The 17,335-nt window shown below is 40.7% G+C and overlaps 1 protein-coding gene across 1 annotated transcript in view; it reads left to right on the forward strand.

Moving 5' to 3' along the window:
* The window catches only part of IL1RAPL2 (interleukin 1 receptor accessory protein like 2), a gene marked incomplete at its 3' end in the record, with an annotated part of 799,403 nt that overhangs the window by 745,134 nt on the left and 36,934 nt on the right, over window positions 1–17,335 (forward strand). The window contains exon 7 of the mRNA XM_080652525.1: window positions 11,494–11,637. Within this exon, the coding sequence (XP_080508651.1) occupies window positions 11,494–11,637 (144 nt within the window). The remainder of the gene's footprint in view (window positions 1–11,493; window positions 11,638–17,335) is intronic.

Raw genomic sequence — 17,335 nt, forward strand, 5'->3', positions numbered from 1 at the left:
GTGCACGGATTCATGCACTAGTGGGGTCCCTTGGCCTGGCCTGTGGGGATCGGGCTGAAATGGCTCTCTGACATCCCCTGAGGGGTCCCGGATTGTGAGACAGCACAGGCCAGGCCAATGGACCCCACTGGTGCATGATAGGGGCTAGGTAGGGACCGCATGAGGGCTCCAGGCCATGTCCGGCCCATCTCACCCAGTCCCAATCAGCTGGACCCCAGCAGCAAGCTAACCTACCAGTTGGAGTGTCTGCCCCCTGGTGGTCAGCGACCAGTCGAACAGTCAGACAGACAATTAACATATTAGGCTTTTATATATATAGATAGCCATTCTGGCAGGTGTAAAGTGATATATCATTATGGTTTTAATTTGCATTTCTCTAATGATTATGGATATTGATCATCTTATCATATGTCTATTGGCCACCTGTATATCCTCTCTGTAGAAGTGTCTATTCAGGACCTGTTCCCATTTTTAAATTGTATTGTTTTGTTTTTTGGTGTTTTAGTTTTGTAAGTTCTTTATAAACTTTGGATATTAACCCTTCATCAGATGTATCATTGGCGAATATGTTCTTCCATTCAGTGGGGTTGTCTTTCATTTTGTTGATGGTTTAGATTATTTCATTCCATCTCCATCTCAAGGTTTTTTAAAATCATTTATTGTTTGATAACTCACACTTTATATCTCTAGCCTAAACTTCCTGCCTAAACTCCAAAGTTGTATACCTAACTACCTATTCAATAACTATTACAAATCTAATTGACATAGCATTGGCCTTCAGTAGTAGTGAATAAATGTTATGCAACTTTTTTCAAAAAAAAAATCTCAATAGTAGACATACCAACCTTCACTTGTTTGAAACAGGACACCTGATTTCTCCTCCCTATAAACCCAATCCACCAGTTTTCTTCTCCATAGCCATCAACATCCTTCCAGTTATTCAGTCATCCTTAACTTTTTTTTTTCTCTACTCACATCCTATATCTGGTCCACAAGCAAGTTTCATGGCTCTACTTTCAAAATACACTAACTCCAATAATTTTCTTTACCTTCCCTGCTACCACTCTGGTTTGAGCCACCAGCATCAATTGCCTAGCTCACCACAATAGCCTAAGTGATCTCGGTACTCCCCCCAACTTTACATACAGTCTATTATCACAGCAGTCAGAATGATCCTTTCATATGTAAGTCAGATCATATTTTTCCTCTAATCAGAACCCTCCAATTATAGATGCCTCACTATTATACTTAGAATAAAACCCCAAATCATTGTCATGGCCTAAAAGGCATGGTACAATCTGTTGTAATTTCTGATCTCATTGTCACCTCAATCTGCCTCAAACAAAACATGCACTAGCCACTTTTCAATTTCTCATGCTAACAAAGCACAATCCTGGCTCATGGTCTATGCAATTAGTATTTACTCTGCCTGAGACATCCTTCCCTAAGTCATTTGCATGACTCATTCCCCCTTTTCATACCAGTCTCTGTTTAAATATTACCTGCTTGATAGGGTTTCCCTGGCCACCCTATATAAAATAAATTTACATATCACTCTATTTTTAAAATTTTTGGTCTTATTGAAGTAAAATCCTATCTAATACAGAGGTAATATGCAAATTGACCCTCACGCCCTGGCACAAGATGGCCGCCCCATGTGGTCAAAGATGGCCACCACAAGATGGCCAGCAAGGGAGGATGGCCTGCAAGGGAGGGCAGTTAGAGGCAACCAGGCCAGCAGGGGAAGGAAGTTAGGAGCAACCAGGCCAGCAGGGGAAGACAGTGGGGGGGACCAGGCCTGCAGGGGAGGACAGTTGGGGGCAACTGGGCTGGCAGGGGAGGGCAGTTGGGGGTGATTGGGCTGGCCGGGAAGCATTTAGGCATCGATCAGACTGGTAGGGGAGTGGTTAGGGGGTCATCAGGCAGGCAGGCAGGCAAGCACTTGGGAGCCAGCAGTCCTAGATTGTGAGAGGGATGTCCAACTGCCAGTTTAGGCCTGATCCCTGTCAGTCAGACATCCCCCAAGGGGTCCCAGATTAGAGAGGGTGCAGGCTGAGCTGTGGTACTCCCCCCCAGTGCACAAATTTTGTGCACTGGGCCTCTAGTTGACATATAAAATTGTCAGGTATTTAAAGTGCACAATGTAATGACTTGATATACATATACATTGTGACATGATTTCCCCCATTGAGGTCATTAACACATCCATCACTCACATTTTTGTAACCACATTTATTTTCTAGACTCTGAGAAAATTTTAATTATACAATACAGTGTTATAAACTATTGTCATAATGTTATACATTAGATCCCCAGACCATATTCATCTTATAATTCAAAGTGTGTATCCTCTTGCCAACATTCCCCTATTTCCTTCCCGACCACCTAGCTCCTGACAACCACTTTTCTACTGCTTGTTTATATGACTTCAGCATTATTTTTAGATTCCACATATAAGTGATATTATGCAGTATAGTATTTATATTTTTCTTTCTTATTTCAATTAGCATAATAGCCTCCAGGCTACTCCATGTTATAGCAAATGACAGAATTTCCTTCTTTCTTAAGACTCAACAATATTCCATTATCCTATCTAATAAAGAGTGAATATGCAAATTGACCATCACAACGTCACAAAGATGGCGGAGCCCATAGCCACAAGATGGCAGTGCCCAGTCCCTTAGCGCCCCCCCCCCCACGCCGGAGCCCCCCAGTCCTTTCAGCTCAACCGGGGGGAGGGTGGCAGGCACGCGGTCCAGCCACTCCTTGCGCCTGCCGCTGGAGTCCCATAGTCCTTTCAGCCCAGCCAGGCGGGGGTTGCCACTGGAGCACAGTGTGGCCAGACCTTCCTTCAGCCCCCCAGCCACCTGGGGCCACCCCGAGGTGCAGGCAAGCCTCAGATGGCTGCTGCCCAGACAATGCCCGAGTCATAGGCAAGCCTCAGATGTCAGCCGCCCAAGGGTCAGTAACCAGGGCGGGCTGAGGCTTGCGCTGCCAGCAGTGGCAGCAGCAGAGGTGTGATGGGGGCGTTGCCTTCCCCTGATCGCCAGGTCGCCTCCCATCCCTGAGGGCTCCCAGACTATGAGAGGGGGCAGGCAGGGCTGAGGGACCCCCGCTACAGTGCATGAATTTTCATGCACCGGGCCTCTAAAATATACATACTGAGTGGCCAGATTATTTTGATCTCTGAAAGCATAATAATCTGGCAACTCAGTGTATATCCTATCTAATAAAAGAGTAATATGCAAATTAACCATCACTCCGCTACACCTAGAAGCCAAGCCCACCAACCAATCAGGAGCGAGTATGCAAATTTACCCAACCAAGGTGGCTGCGGCCATGGAGAGAGCAGGAGGCTTGGGTTTTCCCGGCAATAGAGGAAGCCAAGCTTTCTGCACATCCTGACGGGCACAAGCCTCCACTCAAGGCTACAAAGTTTCAATTACAGAAGATAAGTAAATCCCAGATCCCAGGGCCTCCACTTGGATTGCCGAGGGGCATGGCCAGCCTGAAAACCACCACAGGCCCCTCACCTAGGCCGCCCCATGCCCCAAGGGAACCCCCACCCTGATCCAGGACACCCTTCAGGGCAAACCAGCTGGCCCCCAACCCCACCCGTGCACCAGGCCTCTATCCTATCTAGCAAAAGAGTAATATGCAAATTGACCATCACTCCAACACACAAGATGGCTGCCCCCATGTGGACACAAAATGGCCACCACAAGATGGCCAGCAGGGGAAGGCAGTTGGGAGGGACCAGTTCTGCAAGGGAGGGCAGGTATGGGCAATCAGGCCAGCAGGGGAGGGCAGTTGTGAGCAATCAGGCCAGCAGGGGAGGGCAGTTGGGAGGGACCAGGCCTGCAAGGGAGGGCAGTTGGGGGCAACCGGGCCTGCAGGGAAGGACAGTTGGGGAGACCAGGCCTGCAGGGGAGAGCAGTTGGGAGGGGACCAGGCCTGTATGGGAGGGCAGTTAGGGGCAAACAGACTGGCAGGGGAGCAGTTAGGCATCAATCAGGCTGGCAGGGGAGTGGTTAGGGGGTGATCAGGCTGGCAGGCAGAAGTGGTTAGGGGCAATCAGGCAGGCAGGCAGGTGAGCTGTTGGGAGCCAGCAGTCCTGGATTGTGATAGGAATGTCCAACTGCCCGTTTAGGCCCGACCCCACTGGGATCGGGCCTAAATGGGCAGTCGGACATCCCTCAAGGGGTCCCAGATTGGAGAGGGTGCAGGCTGGGCTGAGGGGCACACTCCCCGTGCACGAATTTCGTTCACTGGGCCTCTCATCTATATAATAAAAGGCTAATATCCAAATTGTCCCCTTGACCAGGAGTTCAACCAGCAGGCAGGCCAGCCAACTGCCCATGTACCCTCTCCCTGGCCAGGCTGGCTGGACCCCACCCATGCCTCTAATATATATATATACTGAGTGGCCAGATTATTATGGGTTCAGAAATCATAATAATCTGGCCACTCAATGTATATATCTCCTATATAATAAAAGGGTAATATGCAAATAGACTGAATGAATGGCAGAATGACCGGTCGCTACGACATGCACTAACCACCAGGGGGAAGATGCTTAATGCAGGAGAGTGCAGGCCAGGCTGAGGGACCCCCCTGAGTACATGGATATATGGAGCCTGGTACACGAAACTTTCTTGATCCACTCATTTGTTGAGGGACTGATAATCATGCTTTCTTTTTTCTCTAACTTAGTTCTATTTATTATGTTCATTACTTATTTGGTGTCACATTACTTGTTTGCTTCTTGTTTCCCTCCACCAATGGAATGTAAACTCCATGAAAACAGGGACTTGTTCTGCCTTATTTACTGCTATATACCTACTGCATAGAACATAGTAAGTGCTCATTAATATTTGTTAGGTAAAAATTCTCTTCCTAGAGGACCAGTACAATAAGGTGGTGGATGGATAACAGGGATTGGTAAAAAGAGTATTTATCTGTGATCTTGTCTTGATTAGTGTTTGCTCTGGGTTATCTAAATGTGTTCTGTTTCCAAATACATTCACTTTTCAGATTGGGGATTGAAAATTAAAGACCTCAGGGGCTAGGCAAATATTTAAACTTTTAAAAAATGAGGGCTGGATGGTATAAATAACAAAACACAGGTCATAGAATATATTCCTTGCTTTAAAGAGGCATCCTCTACTCTTTTCTAGAAGATTATTGTCATGCTTGCTGGAATGTGAACACAGGGATATGAGAACTTAAAAGTTTTCAAGTGAAGTAAAAGACTGAATATAAAATCATTTTTTAAATATTTGTCTCTATCTTTCTGAAACATTATATAAGTCAAACACTTAATTTTTACTCACAGTATACCAATTTTCACTCTGTTCTAGGTAGCAGTTAAATTTTTTCACTGTGCTTTGTAGAAAGATAAAGTTCATCTTCCCTTACTCTTTTTACCTTAGGGGCTCACTACAATATGGTGGAGCTCCAGAAAAAAAAAAAAAAAAAAAAAAAAAAAAAAAAAAAAAACACCATGACTATGTGCCAACATTTTTTAGAAAATATTTTTGTTGATTTCAGAGATGAAGGGAGAGGAAGAGAGAGATAGAAACATAGATGATAAGAGAGAATCATTGATCAGCTACCTCCTACATGGTCCACACCGGATCTGGAGCCCACAACCTAGGCATGTGCCCTGACCAGGAATAGAACGATGACCTTCTGGATTATAGGTTGATGCTCAGCCACTGAGCCATGCCAGCTGACCTCTGAAATTTTATTTTATTTATTTATTTGTTTTTAATTTCAGAGAAGTTAACCAAAATCTTCTCTTTATTTTATTTTATTTTATTATTTTTATTGTTATTATTTAAAGTATTACATATAGTAGTACATATATCTCCTTTTTTCCCCCATTGACCTTCCCCCAGCCTCCCCTACCCCATGTCGCATGCCCTCATCCCACCCACCCCCCAGTGTCTTGTGTCCATTGGTTGTGCTTATATGCATGCATACAAGTCCTTTGGTTGATCTCTTACCTCCCCTCCCCAACACTCCCAGCCTTCCCGCTGTAATTTGACAGTCTTTTCCATGCTTTACTGCCTCTGTATCTATCTTTTTGTTCATCAGGTTATAATGTTCTTTATTTTCCATAAATGAGTGAGATCATGTGGTATTTTTCTTTCATTGCCTGGCTTATTTAACTTAATATAATGCTCTCCAGGTCCATCCATGCTGCTGCAAATGGTAAGAATTCCTTTTTTATAGCAGCATAGTATTCCATTATGTAGATGTACCATAGTTTTCTAATCCACTCATCTGCTGATGAGCATTTAGGCTGTTTCCAAATCTTAGCTATGGTGAATTGTGCTGCTATGAACATAAGGGTGCATATATCCTTTCTGATTGGTGTTTCTAGTTTCTTGGGATATGTTCCTAGAAGTGGGATTACTGGGTCAAATTTTAAATCAGACCAAAATCTGGCTGGTCTTGTAAAACTTCAGATATTTTCTTTGGAGATGAACACAGGGTTTCTCACATCATAGCCTAGCCTCAGAGGCTGTAGTATTTCCACCGGCAATATGAATATGGTTTGTTTCACAGAGCAATAATTTCCTGATGAGCTATGAGTCAAGTATAAAAAATACCCTAAGTGATCACTATGAAGAAGAAGCATTTGATGAATCCTTTCATAAACTGAAAAGGCCTTTCCTAAAATAAAAACTCAAGTCTAATATATCCAGTTAACAAGGTCAGGCTTTCTCTAACAAAAGGTTTTACCTATGCATCTTCTACCTGTACTATCACTTCATCACTCTTTGATAAACTATTTGACAATAACTACAGCTAACATTTCAGTAAGATGGTCATTCTAATTTTTTTTTTTGGGGGGGGGGGATTGAACAAAGACTCTGAATTGATGCTAAAGAAATTCTGATAATTATTCCTTCTTTGTGCATACACTCTTTCCAAAAAGTTAAGCATATCACTGAACACAGAATCTTTCTCTCTCACCCTCTCTTTAGCCCCTCTCTATCTTCATTCCCAGTGCTACTGTTCCAGTTTGAAATCCCAACCTCTAAGAAACCCTCAGGTGAAATCTCCTAACCTGATTCCCAACTTATGAGCAAGCTCAAAATATTTCTAACCTTCCCTTCTCTCCAGTCCCTTGGCTTCATCTGCTATTTTTCCCAGTCTATAATGTCTGATCTTTATGATCAAAGTAAAAAAAAAATAGTTGAATTCAAACTAAGAAGGTTAAAAAGAACTATAATTGTACTTTATGTGTCTAGAAAGAGTTACAATCCCATAAATATTTGCTTTTCTGGCTATAGTTATTTTTGTGAAGTGTGTACAAGATACAGTGCAAATAAAATGGCTTTCACTTTCTCAGTCAGGAAATATCCCTAGAAGTATAGACTCTTCTGAGATGGAAAATGGAAGTTGAAAACAGAAGACAGAAGAAAAGCCAGATGTCATCTAGGTGATGGCACTTCTGCCCTCTGATTATAGGATACATGTTTCCTTTTTAATGTGACTGCCTGGGCTGAATCAAAGAATACTGGTTGAGTCTCAGGAACTAGATCTGCAGTTTTCAACATAAACAGCCATCATTAGGTAATATCTTTAAAAAAATTTTATAAAATGGACCCCAAATCCACAAAGGTACTTTTCACACCACAGTTTTCTTCCATAAATTTACTGCTGAAAAAAGTGAAAAAAAGTGTCTGTTACTTGGGAGCACAAATTATTCCTGCTGCTAAAGTTTTCCATCTACCAATAGTAACTTTAATCTGTAAATAATGTAGAAATTGCTGAAAATTTCTCATTCAGTGAGTAAAAACAGTTGAAAGCTGTCTGATGAAAGAGATACAAAGACGAGAGAGAGAGAGAGAGAGAGAGAGAGAGAGAGAGAGAGAGAGAGAGAGAGAGACCCAAATTTTTGAAAACATAAAATGAATATTTTGTAGCAGGAAAACGTTTTGAATCAAGTCAATCAAAGTCCTGAGATCAAAGAGAAGTCAGTTTTAGAGTAACAGCAACAAAAAAGAATCCCATTGCTCTATCAATTTAACACTGGCTGTTAAGAATGCATAATATAGATAGCCCCAGCTGGTTTTGCTCAGTGGATAGAGCATCGGCCTGTGGACTGAAGGGTCCTGGGTTTGATTCTAGTCAACGGCACATGCCCTGGTTGTGGCCTTGATCCCCAGTGTGGGGTGTGCAGGAGGCAGCTGACCAATTATTCTCGCTCATCATTGATGTTTCTACCTCTCTCTCCCTTTCCCTTCTTCTCTGAAATCAATGCAAATATATTTTAAAAATGCATAATATAGAAACCCACACCTGAAACCTATATGTTCAGGCTGACCAATGTCACCCAATAAGTTTAATTTAAAAAGAATGCATAATACTTGTAAGGTGGTGAGAAAAACAAGCAGATTGTGGTATTGCAGCCCCACAGAGCAAGTCTGTCTTACCACCCACATAAAGGCAGGCAGTGGTTCCTGGGGAATCACTTTCTCAAGAGAGGGCAGGAGGCAGAGCTAATATGGGCTAGGACTTTTTTTACCTAAAATTTTGTGACTTAATTTTCAAAATGACCACATTTCACAGCAGGCAGTACAAAGATAGATTCCATTTTCCTATCCTTACTCATTGTGTGTCCCTTCATAATGTTCCTTATTAACATATTTTGTTTCTCACAGGAACTTCACTCCTTTCCTTTTATTACCCTTTTACCTCTCATCTTACTATAAAAGAGTGACATTTATTTATGTTTCTTACATTTCCATTCAGTGACTTTCTTTACTACCCATGCTATCTATCTCTGCCCACCACTGTCTTCTCTCTCACTCCACCTCTTTTCTAAGACCAAATTCTATCTCTCCTCATAAACCCTAAAACTTTCCTTAATATTTTGAATGCTAGGAAGCCACTCCTTCCTCTGTGGTACAGCTACAGGTTTCTTCAGTAACCTCTAATGAAGTGCCTGACATCTACTCAGTCCTGTGATTGTATTGGTGAATTGTAGTTCAGTTGCTTTCTTTAAAATCAAAAGGACAGAGGAGCCAAAATTTCTATAAGTCATGTGTTCTTGAGAAGCATTAACAATATGGGGGAACAGGGAGAAGAATTTAGTTGTCACTTTCTAGGACGGAGCTTATAAAGCTGTAGTATAAGCCAAAAAAGACTTGAATTTGAATTTAGCATATCTGGCTCAAGTCCCATCTTGGTCATTTCTTAAGTGTATGATTTTGGGTAAGTGAATTAAACTACTGAGTCTCAGATTCTTCACCTATAAATTTGGACCAACAATTCTTACCCTCAAGGTTTACTTAAAGAATAGAGTAGTTGAAAAAATTTTAATCTATAATTATGTATTACTTATATTGTATACTATATGTTTATGTTTTTTTCTTCTGAATCTTAAATGGTTATGTTGAGTATGACTAATTTCTGTCTTTTAAAAAATTCTTTATCGTTTAAAGCATTACATATGTTTCCCTTTTCCCGCATTGGCCCCTCCCTGGTCATTCCCACCCCCCCCCCCCGACACACACACACACACACACACACACACACACACACACACACACACATGCCCTCATACCCCCTAGTGCAGTGATTCTCAACCTTTCTAATGCCGCGACCCTTTAATACAGTTCCTCATGTTGTGGTGACCCCCAACCATAAAATTATTTTCGTTGCTACTTCATAACTGTAATTTTGCTACTGTTATGAATTGTAATGTAAATATCTGTGTTTTCCGATGGTCTTGGGCTCTACAGCAGCGGTTCTCAGCCTGTGGGTCATGACCCACAGGTTGAGAACTGCTAGCAGGGTCACCTAAGACCACCGGAAAACACAGATACTTACATTACGATTCATTAACAGTAGCAAAATTACAGTTATGAAGTAGCAACGAAAATAATTTTATGGTTGGGGGTCACCACAACATGAGGAACTGTATTAAAGGGTCGCGGCATTAGAAAGGTTGAGAACCACTGTCTAGTGTCTGTGTCCATGGGTTATGCTTATATGCATGCATACAAGTCTTTTGGTTGATGTCTCTCTCTCTCTCTCTCTCTCTCTCTCTCTCTCTCTCTCTCTCTCACACACACACACACACACACACACACACACACACTTGCCTTCCCTCTGAGGTTGGATGGTCTGTTTGATGCTTCTAATTTCTCTTAAATAAGCCTTTATAGAAACAAGGGACATTCCCAGGGGAAGGTTGATGATATGGTTGTCAAGATACCTTAAAAAGTGGCAGTCAGTCATGGTCATAAATTTTATTTTGAAAGTTCCCCAGAATTGATCCATCCAGGAAGGCTGATTGATGCCAACCAAACTCTTAAGCAACTGATGTATATACTAGAATGCCACTTCCTTTTCCAGTTTCCAGTTATATGGTAAACTGAATTAGTAATAAAAGAGTCACTTGGTAATTATGCAATTAGATTAAGGGGTAATCTTTTAGTCAATTTTATCTATAGTATGTTGAGACCAATGAATGTCCCTGTCTCACAGTGGAAAATATGTATGTAGTCTGGTGTCTTTCAGATTCAGGATTTCTACTCTGGACATTGCTGAATTCACATTCTGAATTCTCATATGATTTCCCATTTCTCTTAATTCCATGATACTATACCCTCTTTTTATGATATACCCTAGATTTCTTAATATCAAGAATTAAATCACAGGTAAGTCATTTTCCCTGAGCCTGATATACATCATGTGTCCTTACATTACAGGTTGATTTAATTCTTGGAACTCCAAGAGGTCCAGGGGTGCCCCATTGGAGCAGCCTGAGGCTGCTATCATGTAGCCTGCTGTTAGCTGAATACGCCAAGTGATTAACCTGGATATTTCATGTTCATTCTCTTTTAGCCTCTCTTGGCATATTATATCACATACATATTATAGCCACTTACTCAAATAAGTAGGAAAAATGGATAAGCTAACTCCTTCTGCTTACCATCTATTGAATTACGTTCTCCTAGGGTTAAATTAATCAGTTAAATCCTGCAAGCTTGTTAGATTTTATTTGATTCTGTGAATAATTTTATGGTGCTGTTCTATAGGACAATAGGGTCTGTGGCTTGAAAAGTACTAGATTTTAATCTGTCTAAGCCTGTAATAGAATTTAACAGAAAAGACAAAATCTTGGCCCTGGACCCAGAAAAAAAGGCAGCTCTAATAGTTTCTTGAAACATAACTAAATCAAAAGAATATATGTGAGATTCACCCATGTTCAAAGTAAATTGGGAGTGACTATTCCTTTGCATATAGACTTATCACTTTCAAGAGTAAACTTACTACAATCTTTAGAGGAGAGTAAATTTTACCAATATTTGATTTACACAAACATAATAAAAACAAAGTTACTGCATTAAACAAGAGTCTTCTGGAAAGAGAAAGAGAATGTGTTGTATATTTTACAGACCAGATTTATGACACGATCTCAAGCATTACTGATTTCATTACCTTTTCCTGTTTATTGTGTTTCTCCAGATTTAATCTACAAAATTGAGCTGGCAGGAGGTGTAGGAGCCATCCTACTTCTCTTTGTACTGTCCGTGATCATCTACAAATGCTACAATATTGAACTGATGCTCTTCTACAGACAGCATTTTGGAGATGATGAAACTACTGATGGTAAGCTGTTTCCTATTGTTCAAGTTCAATTAAAAGACCTGAAGGTGTGCCCAGTCAGTGTTGCTCAGTGGTTGAGCATAGACCCACACACCAGGAGATCATTGGTTCCATTCCAGGTCAGGCATGTCTGGGTTGCAGGCTCGATCCCCAGCAAGGGGCGTGCAGGAGGCAGCCTATGGATGTTGATGCATCAATGTTTCTATCTCTCCCTCCATCTCCCTTTCTCCCTCTCTCAAAAAATAAAAAAAAAAACAACACAAAAAACTCAACAAAAAGTCTGTGATTATGTAAGAGAATATCCCTATTCTTAGGAAATACATGAAGAAACATTTACAGTTAAAGGACTATGACTAATGGAACCTATTCTCAAATTTTTCAGAAAACAATTTACTTATCTATCAAGAAAAAGAGCAAAAGGTAGAAAATATTAATAGTAGATGAATCTGGGTAAAGGATATATGGGTGTTTTTTGAAATAGTTTTATTTTTATAATTTCCTATACGTTTGAAATTATTTCCAATTAAACAGTTTAACAAGGAGACATTAGTTGGTCAGTATGAAAAAACAATTGCTGTCAAAGCTCTTTACCTTGCTAAGAAACAAATTAAAAATCAATTCCAACCCTAGCTGGTTTGGCTCAGTGGATAGATCATCAGCCCACAGAATGAAGGTTCTCAGGTTCAATTCCGGTCAAGGGCAGGTACCTCGGTTGCAGGCTCAGCTCCTCTTAGGGCATGTACCAGAAGCAACCAATCAATGATTCTCTCTCTCACATCGATGTTTCTCTCTGTGTATCTCCCCCTCCCTTCCACTCTCTATAAAATAACTCAATTTCATTTTCCCATAAGAAATTCAAATTTAGATATAGATAATTTTAGCCATTCTTTTTATTAATTTTATTGGTTGACATTGTTTAATAAGATTATGTAGGTTTCAAGTATATGCTTCTATGATACATGTTCTGTATATTGAATTATGTGCCCACCACTCAAAGCCAAATCATCTTTTGTCACCATATATTTGACACCCATTATTGGCTCTAAGTCCCACTCCCTTCTCTCTGGTAACTACCATACTGTTGTCTGTGTCTGAGGTTTTGTTCCTTTGTATTTCTTGTTTGTTCATTTGTTGCTTTAAGTTTTAAATCCCACATATAAGTGAAATCATATGGTTCTTAACTTTTTCTGTCTGACTTACTTTGTTTAGCATATTTTCAAGGTCCATCCATGTTGTGACAAATGGTAGTATTTCGTCTTTTCTTATGGCTGAGTAGTATTCCCTTGTATATATGTACCAAATCTTCTTTATGCAATCATCTATCAAAGGACACTTCAGTTTTTAAAAATATTTTGGCCACTGAAAATAATGCTGCAATGAACATAAGGGTGCATATGTCTTTGGGAAAAATGTTTTAAAATTTTTCAAGTTGATACCCAGAGGATGGGTTGCTGGGTTACATGGTAACTCTATTCTTAACTTTTTTAGGAACCTCCATCCATACTCTTTTCCACAGTGGCTATGCCAGGAGCCTAAAACCTATAATGGAGAAAGGAAAGCCTCTTTAATAAATGGTGTGGGGAAAATTGGAAAGCCACATGCAAAAGAACGAAACTAGATTACAGTTTGTCCCCACATACAAAAATTAACTCAAAATGTATTGAAGCCCTAAATATAACATCTGAAACAATAAATTACATAGAATAAAACATAACTTATATAGCCCAGCTGGGTGTAGCTCAGCGGTTGAGCGTCGACCCAGGAATCAAGATGTCACCGGTTCAATTCCTGGTCAGGGCATATGCCAGGTTGCAGGCTCGATCCCCAGTGTGGGGCATGCAGGAGGCAGCCAATAAATGATTCTCTCTCATCATTGATGTTTCTCTCTCTCTCTCTCTCTCTCTCTCTCTCTCTCTCTCTCTCTCTCTCTCTCTCTCTCTGCCTTTCTCTCTGAAATCAATAAAAAGATATTAAAAATAAAACACATAACTTATATACCTTGGTCTCAGAGCAGATTTTATGAATTTGACCTAAAAGGCAAGGGAAGAAAGAGATTATTATGTTAAGGGAAATAAGCCAATCAGAAAAAGACAAGTATCACATGACCTCACTTATAGGTGGAATCTAATGAACAAAATAACTGACAAACAAAATAGGTCCAGAGGCATGGATGCATGAGACAGACTGACTGATCTCAGAAGGGAAGGATTTGGGGGGGGAGGGCAGGAGGGATTTGGGGAGGGAGGGCAGGAAGAGATAAGCAAAGAAATTATATGCATACATGCATAGTCCAAGGACACAGACAATAGCATGGTGGAGGCCTGGGGTGGGGCTGGGGCTGCATGGTGGGGGGCAAAGGTAGGTGGAAATGGGGGACATCTGTAATACAGTCAACAATAAAACTAAATTTAAAAAAGGCAAAAATAAATGAGTGGGACTTTATCAAACTAAGAAGCTTCTGCACAGCAAAATAAATTGACAACAAAAAGCAAAGAACTGATTGGGAGATGTTTGCAAACAACACATTCAACAATGGATTAATATCCAAAATATATAAAGAACTCTACATCTCAATACCAAATGAACAAACACCCTAGTTAAAAATTGACAGAGGACTTGAACAGACACTTCTCCCAAGAAGACATACAAATGGCCAACAGATATATGAAAAGATGCTCAACTTCACTAGTTATTAGGGACATGCAAATCAAAACTACAAGATTCCTTTCATCACCATTTATCCTCCCTATATCACCCCTCTTCTCCATTAATCACCATTCTGTTGTCTGTGTTTTTGATGTTGTTTGTTTTTGCTTAATACCTTCATCTTTTTCACCCAGTCCCACAACCCACCTCCCCTCTGATAACTGCCAGTCTGTTCTATGAGTCTGTTCCTATTTTGTTAGTTTATTTGCTCCATTAGATTCCACACATCAGAACACACAATATGATATACAAATGACGTATTTTAGAAATGTATACCTGAAACCTAAATAATGTTATTAACCAATATCAGCCCAATAAATTCAATAAAAAAAGAAGAAAATGAGATACTGTTGCAGAAGGAATTAATGGGCCAAATTTCCCACACAGGAATGGGAATGAGGTTCTTGAGGTACTGCTAAAATAAGATTTTTCAGAAGCCTCCGCGAGAAGATGAGATGTGAACAAATGCTTTATTTGTGTGAAGTTACATTTCTCAGGTTCCAAAGTCCACTGGCCCTAAAGCCAGTCCTAGAAAAGGTGCAGTTGAGGTTACAGCAAATCTAGAAGCAAGGCCAGTGACCAGAGCTTCAATTCCATGTTGCAGTCAGGTGTGGTTCAGCATCCAGATGTGATTTATGGGTAATCATCTTCTCACGTCACTCATACTTTACTGGGCATGGGTCTATACTGCTTTTGTCCAGTCCCTTCCCCCATCGAAAATCGGGGAACAGATTTGGAGAATGTTAAATGCAGTTTTTTTTTTTAGCAAAGCTGTATACTAGTAAGTGGCATGACTTTATGTAGTCTTCCCTTTCCTCCTTTCCTGTTAAATAATAACCAAGATATTACAATGGCATCAATACCACCTTACACCTATTAGAATGGCTATTATCAACAAGACAAGTAATAACGAGTGTTGAAGATGCTGTGGAGGAAAATGAACCCTCATTCACTGCTGGTGGGAATGTAAACTGGAATAGCCATGGAAAACAGGATGGAGTTGTTTGGCCATTCTTTTTCTTTTTAATCTTTATTGTTTAGATTATTACAGATGTCCCTCTTTTTCCCCCATTGTCCCCCTCCACCAAGTTCCTGCCCCATCCCAGGCCTTCACCAGCCTATTGTCTGTGTCCATACATGCATATAAGATCTTTGTCTCATCTGTTTCTGCATACATGCATATAAGATCTTTGTCTCATCTGTTTCTGCACCCCCTACCCCCCTTTCCTCTGAGAATCATCAGTCTGTTCCATTTCCATGCCTCTGATTCTATTTTATTCACCAGTTCATTCTGTTCATTAGATTTCTTATTCATTTATTTTGATTTTTAGATTAAAATGTTGACAGGTATGTATTTGTTGCCATTTTGTTGTTCATATTTTTATCTTTATCTTTTACTTCTTCTTCCTCTTCTTAAAGAATAGCCTTCCAAATTTCATATAATACTGGTTTAGTGGTAATGAACCCCTTTAGCTTCTTCTTGTCTCTGAAGCTCTTTATCTGACCTTCAATTCTAAATGATAGCTTTGCTGGGTAGAGTAATCTTGGTTGTAGGTCTTAGCTATTCATCACTTTGAATATTTCTTGCCACTCCCTTCTGGCCTGCATAGTTTCTGTTGAGAAATCAGCTGACAGTCGTATGGGTACTCCCTTGTAGGTAACTAACTATGTTTCTATTGCTGCTTTTAAGATTCTCTCTTTGTCTTTTGCCCTTGGCATTTTAATTATGATGTGTCTTGGTGTGATCCTCTTTGGGTTCCTCTTGTTTGGGACACTCTGTGCTTCCTGGACTTGTAAGTCTATTTCTTTCACCAGGAAGGGAAAGTTTTCTGTCATTGTTTCTTCAAATAAATTTTCAATTTCTTGCTCTTTCTTCTCCTTCTGGCACCCCCATAATGCAAATGTTCATACACTTGAAGTTGTCCCAGAGGCTCCTTTACAATATATTCATATTGTTGTATTCTTTTTTCTTTTTGCTCTTCTGGTTGGGTGTTTTGTTTTTTTGTTTTTTTGTTTTTTGTTTCCTCATATTTCAAATTGTTGATTTGATTCTCAGAATCCTCTAGTCTACTGTTGAATCCTTGTATATTATTCTTTATTTCAGTCAGTGTATGCTTAATTTCTGACTGGTTCTTTTCCATTTTTTGAAGGTTTCTAGAAGATTCTTGATTAACCTTATAACCAGGGTTTTGAACTCTATATCCAGTAGTTAGCTTTCTTCCATTTCTTCTAATTGTGACATGTTTCTTTGTCACCACATTTTGGCTGCTTCCCTGTGTTTGTTTCTATGTATTTGGTAGAGCTGCTATGTATCCTTGAGTTGATAGAGTGGCCTTGTGTAGTAGGTATTCTATAGGTATTCAGTGGCTGAGCCTCCCCAGTCACCTGAGTTGGGAGTTCTAGGTGCACCCTTTGTGAGGTGTGAGCACAGGCTGGTTGTAGTTGAGACTTGATTGCTGTTAGTGTCACTGGTAGGAATTGGCCTCCAGACCAATTGGCTGTGAGGACCAACTGTGACTACTGTGAGAGCTACTGTGCAGGAGACACCCCTATGGAGTAAGACTTGCTTCAGTGGGGCTTTGGTGCTCACTGAGTCTGCCCCTTGAGTGTGTCACTTATGGATGTGAAGAGTTGTAATCTGGTATGATCTGACACTGACCACTGGGTACACTGGCTCTTGGGTCTCTGGGGAGGTTCAAAGTCAGCCACTTCCTGGGGCCACCCAGCAAGAGCTACACAGAGATTTGCAGATTCCTCCTCTTTGTATCAGATTTGGAAGTGCCCAGAGGAGGCCCAGCTATGAATCAAGGCAGGCTGGTTCTGGTGCTGGGTCTTGGGCCTTTTATTGATAGGTTTGGGGCTCCCTCACCCAGCTGCAGCTTGTTTGAGAGGTTTTAGCCTGAGCAATGACAGGCCATTCATATGCAAAAGCTGCTGCACACAGCTTGAGTGGGGTTGTAAATTGGATGAGATGGGGTCTTAGGAAATCACCAGG

This window comes from Plecotus auritus, assembly GCF_963455305.1.
Source record: "Plecotus auritus genome assembly, chromosome: X".
Lineage (NCBI taxonomy): Eukaryota > Metazoa > Chordata > Mammalia > Chiroptera > Vespertilionidae > Plecotus > Plecotus auritus.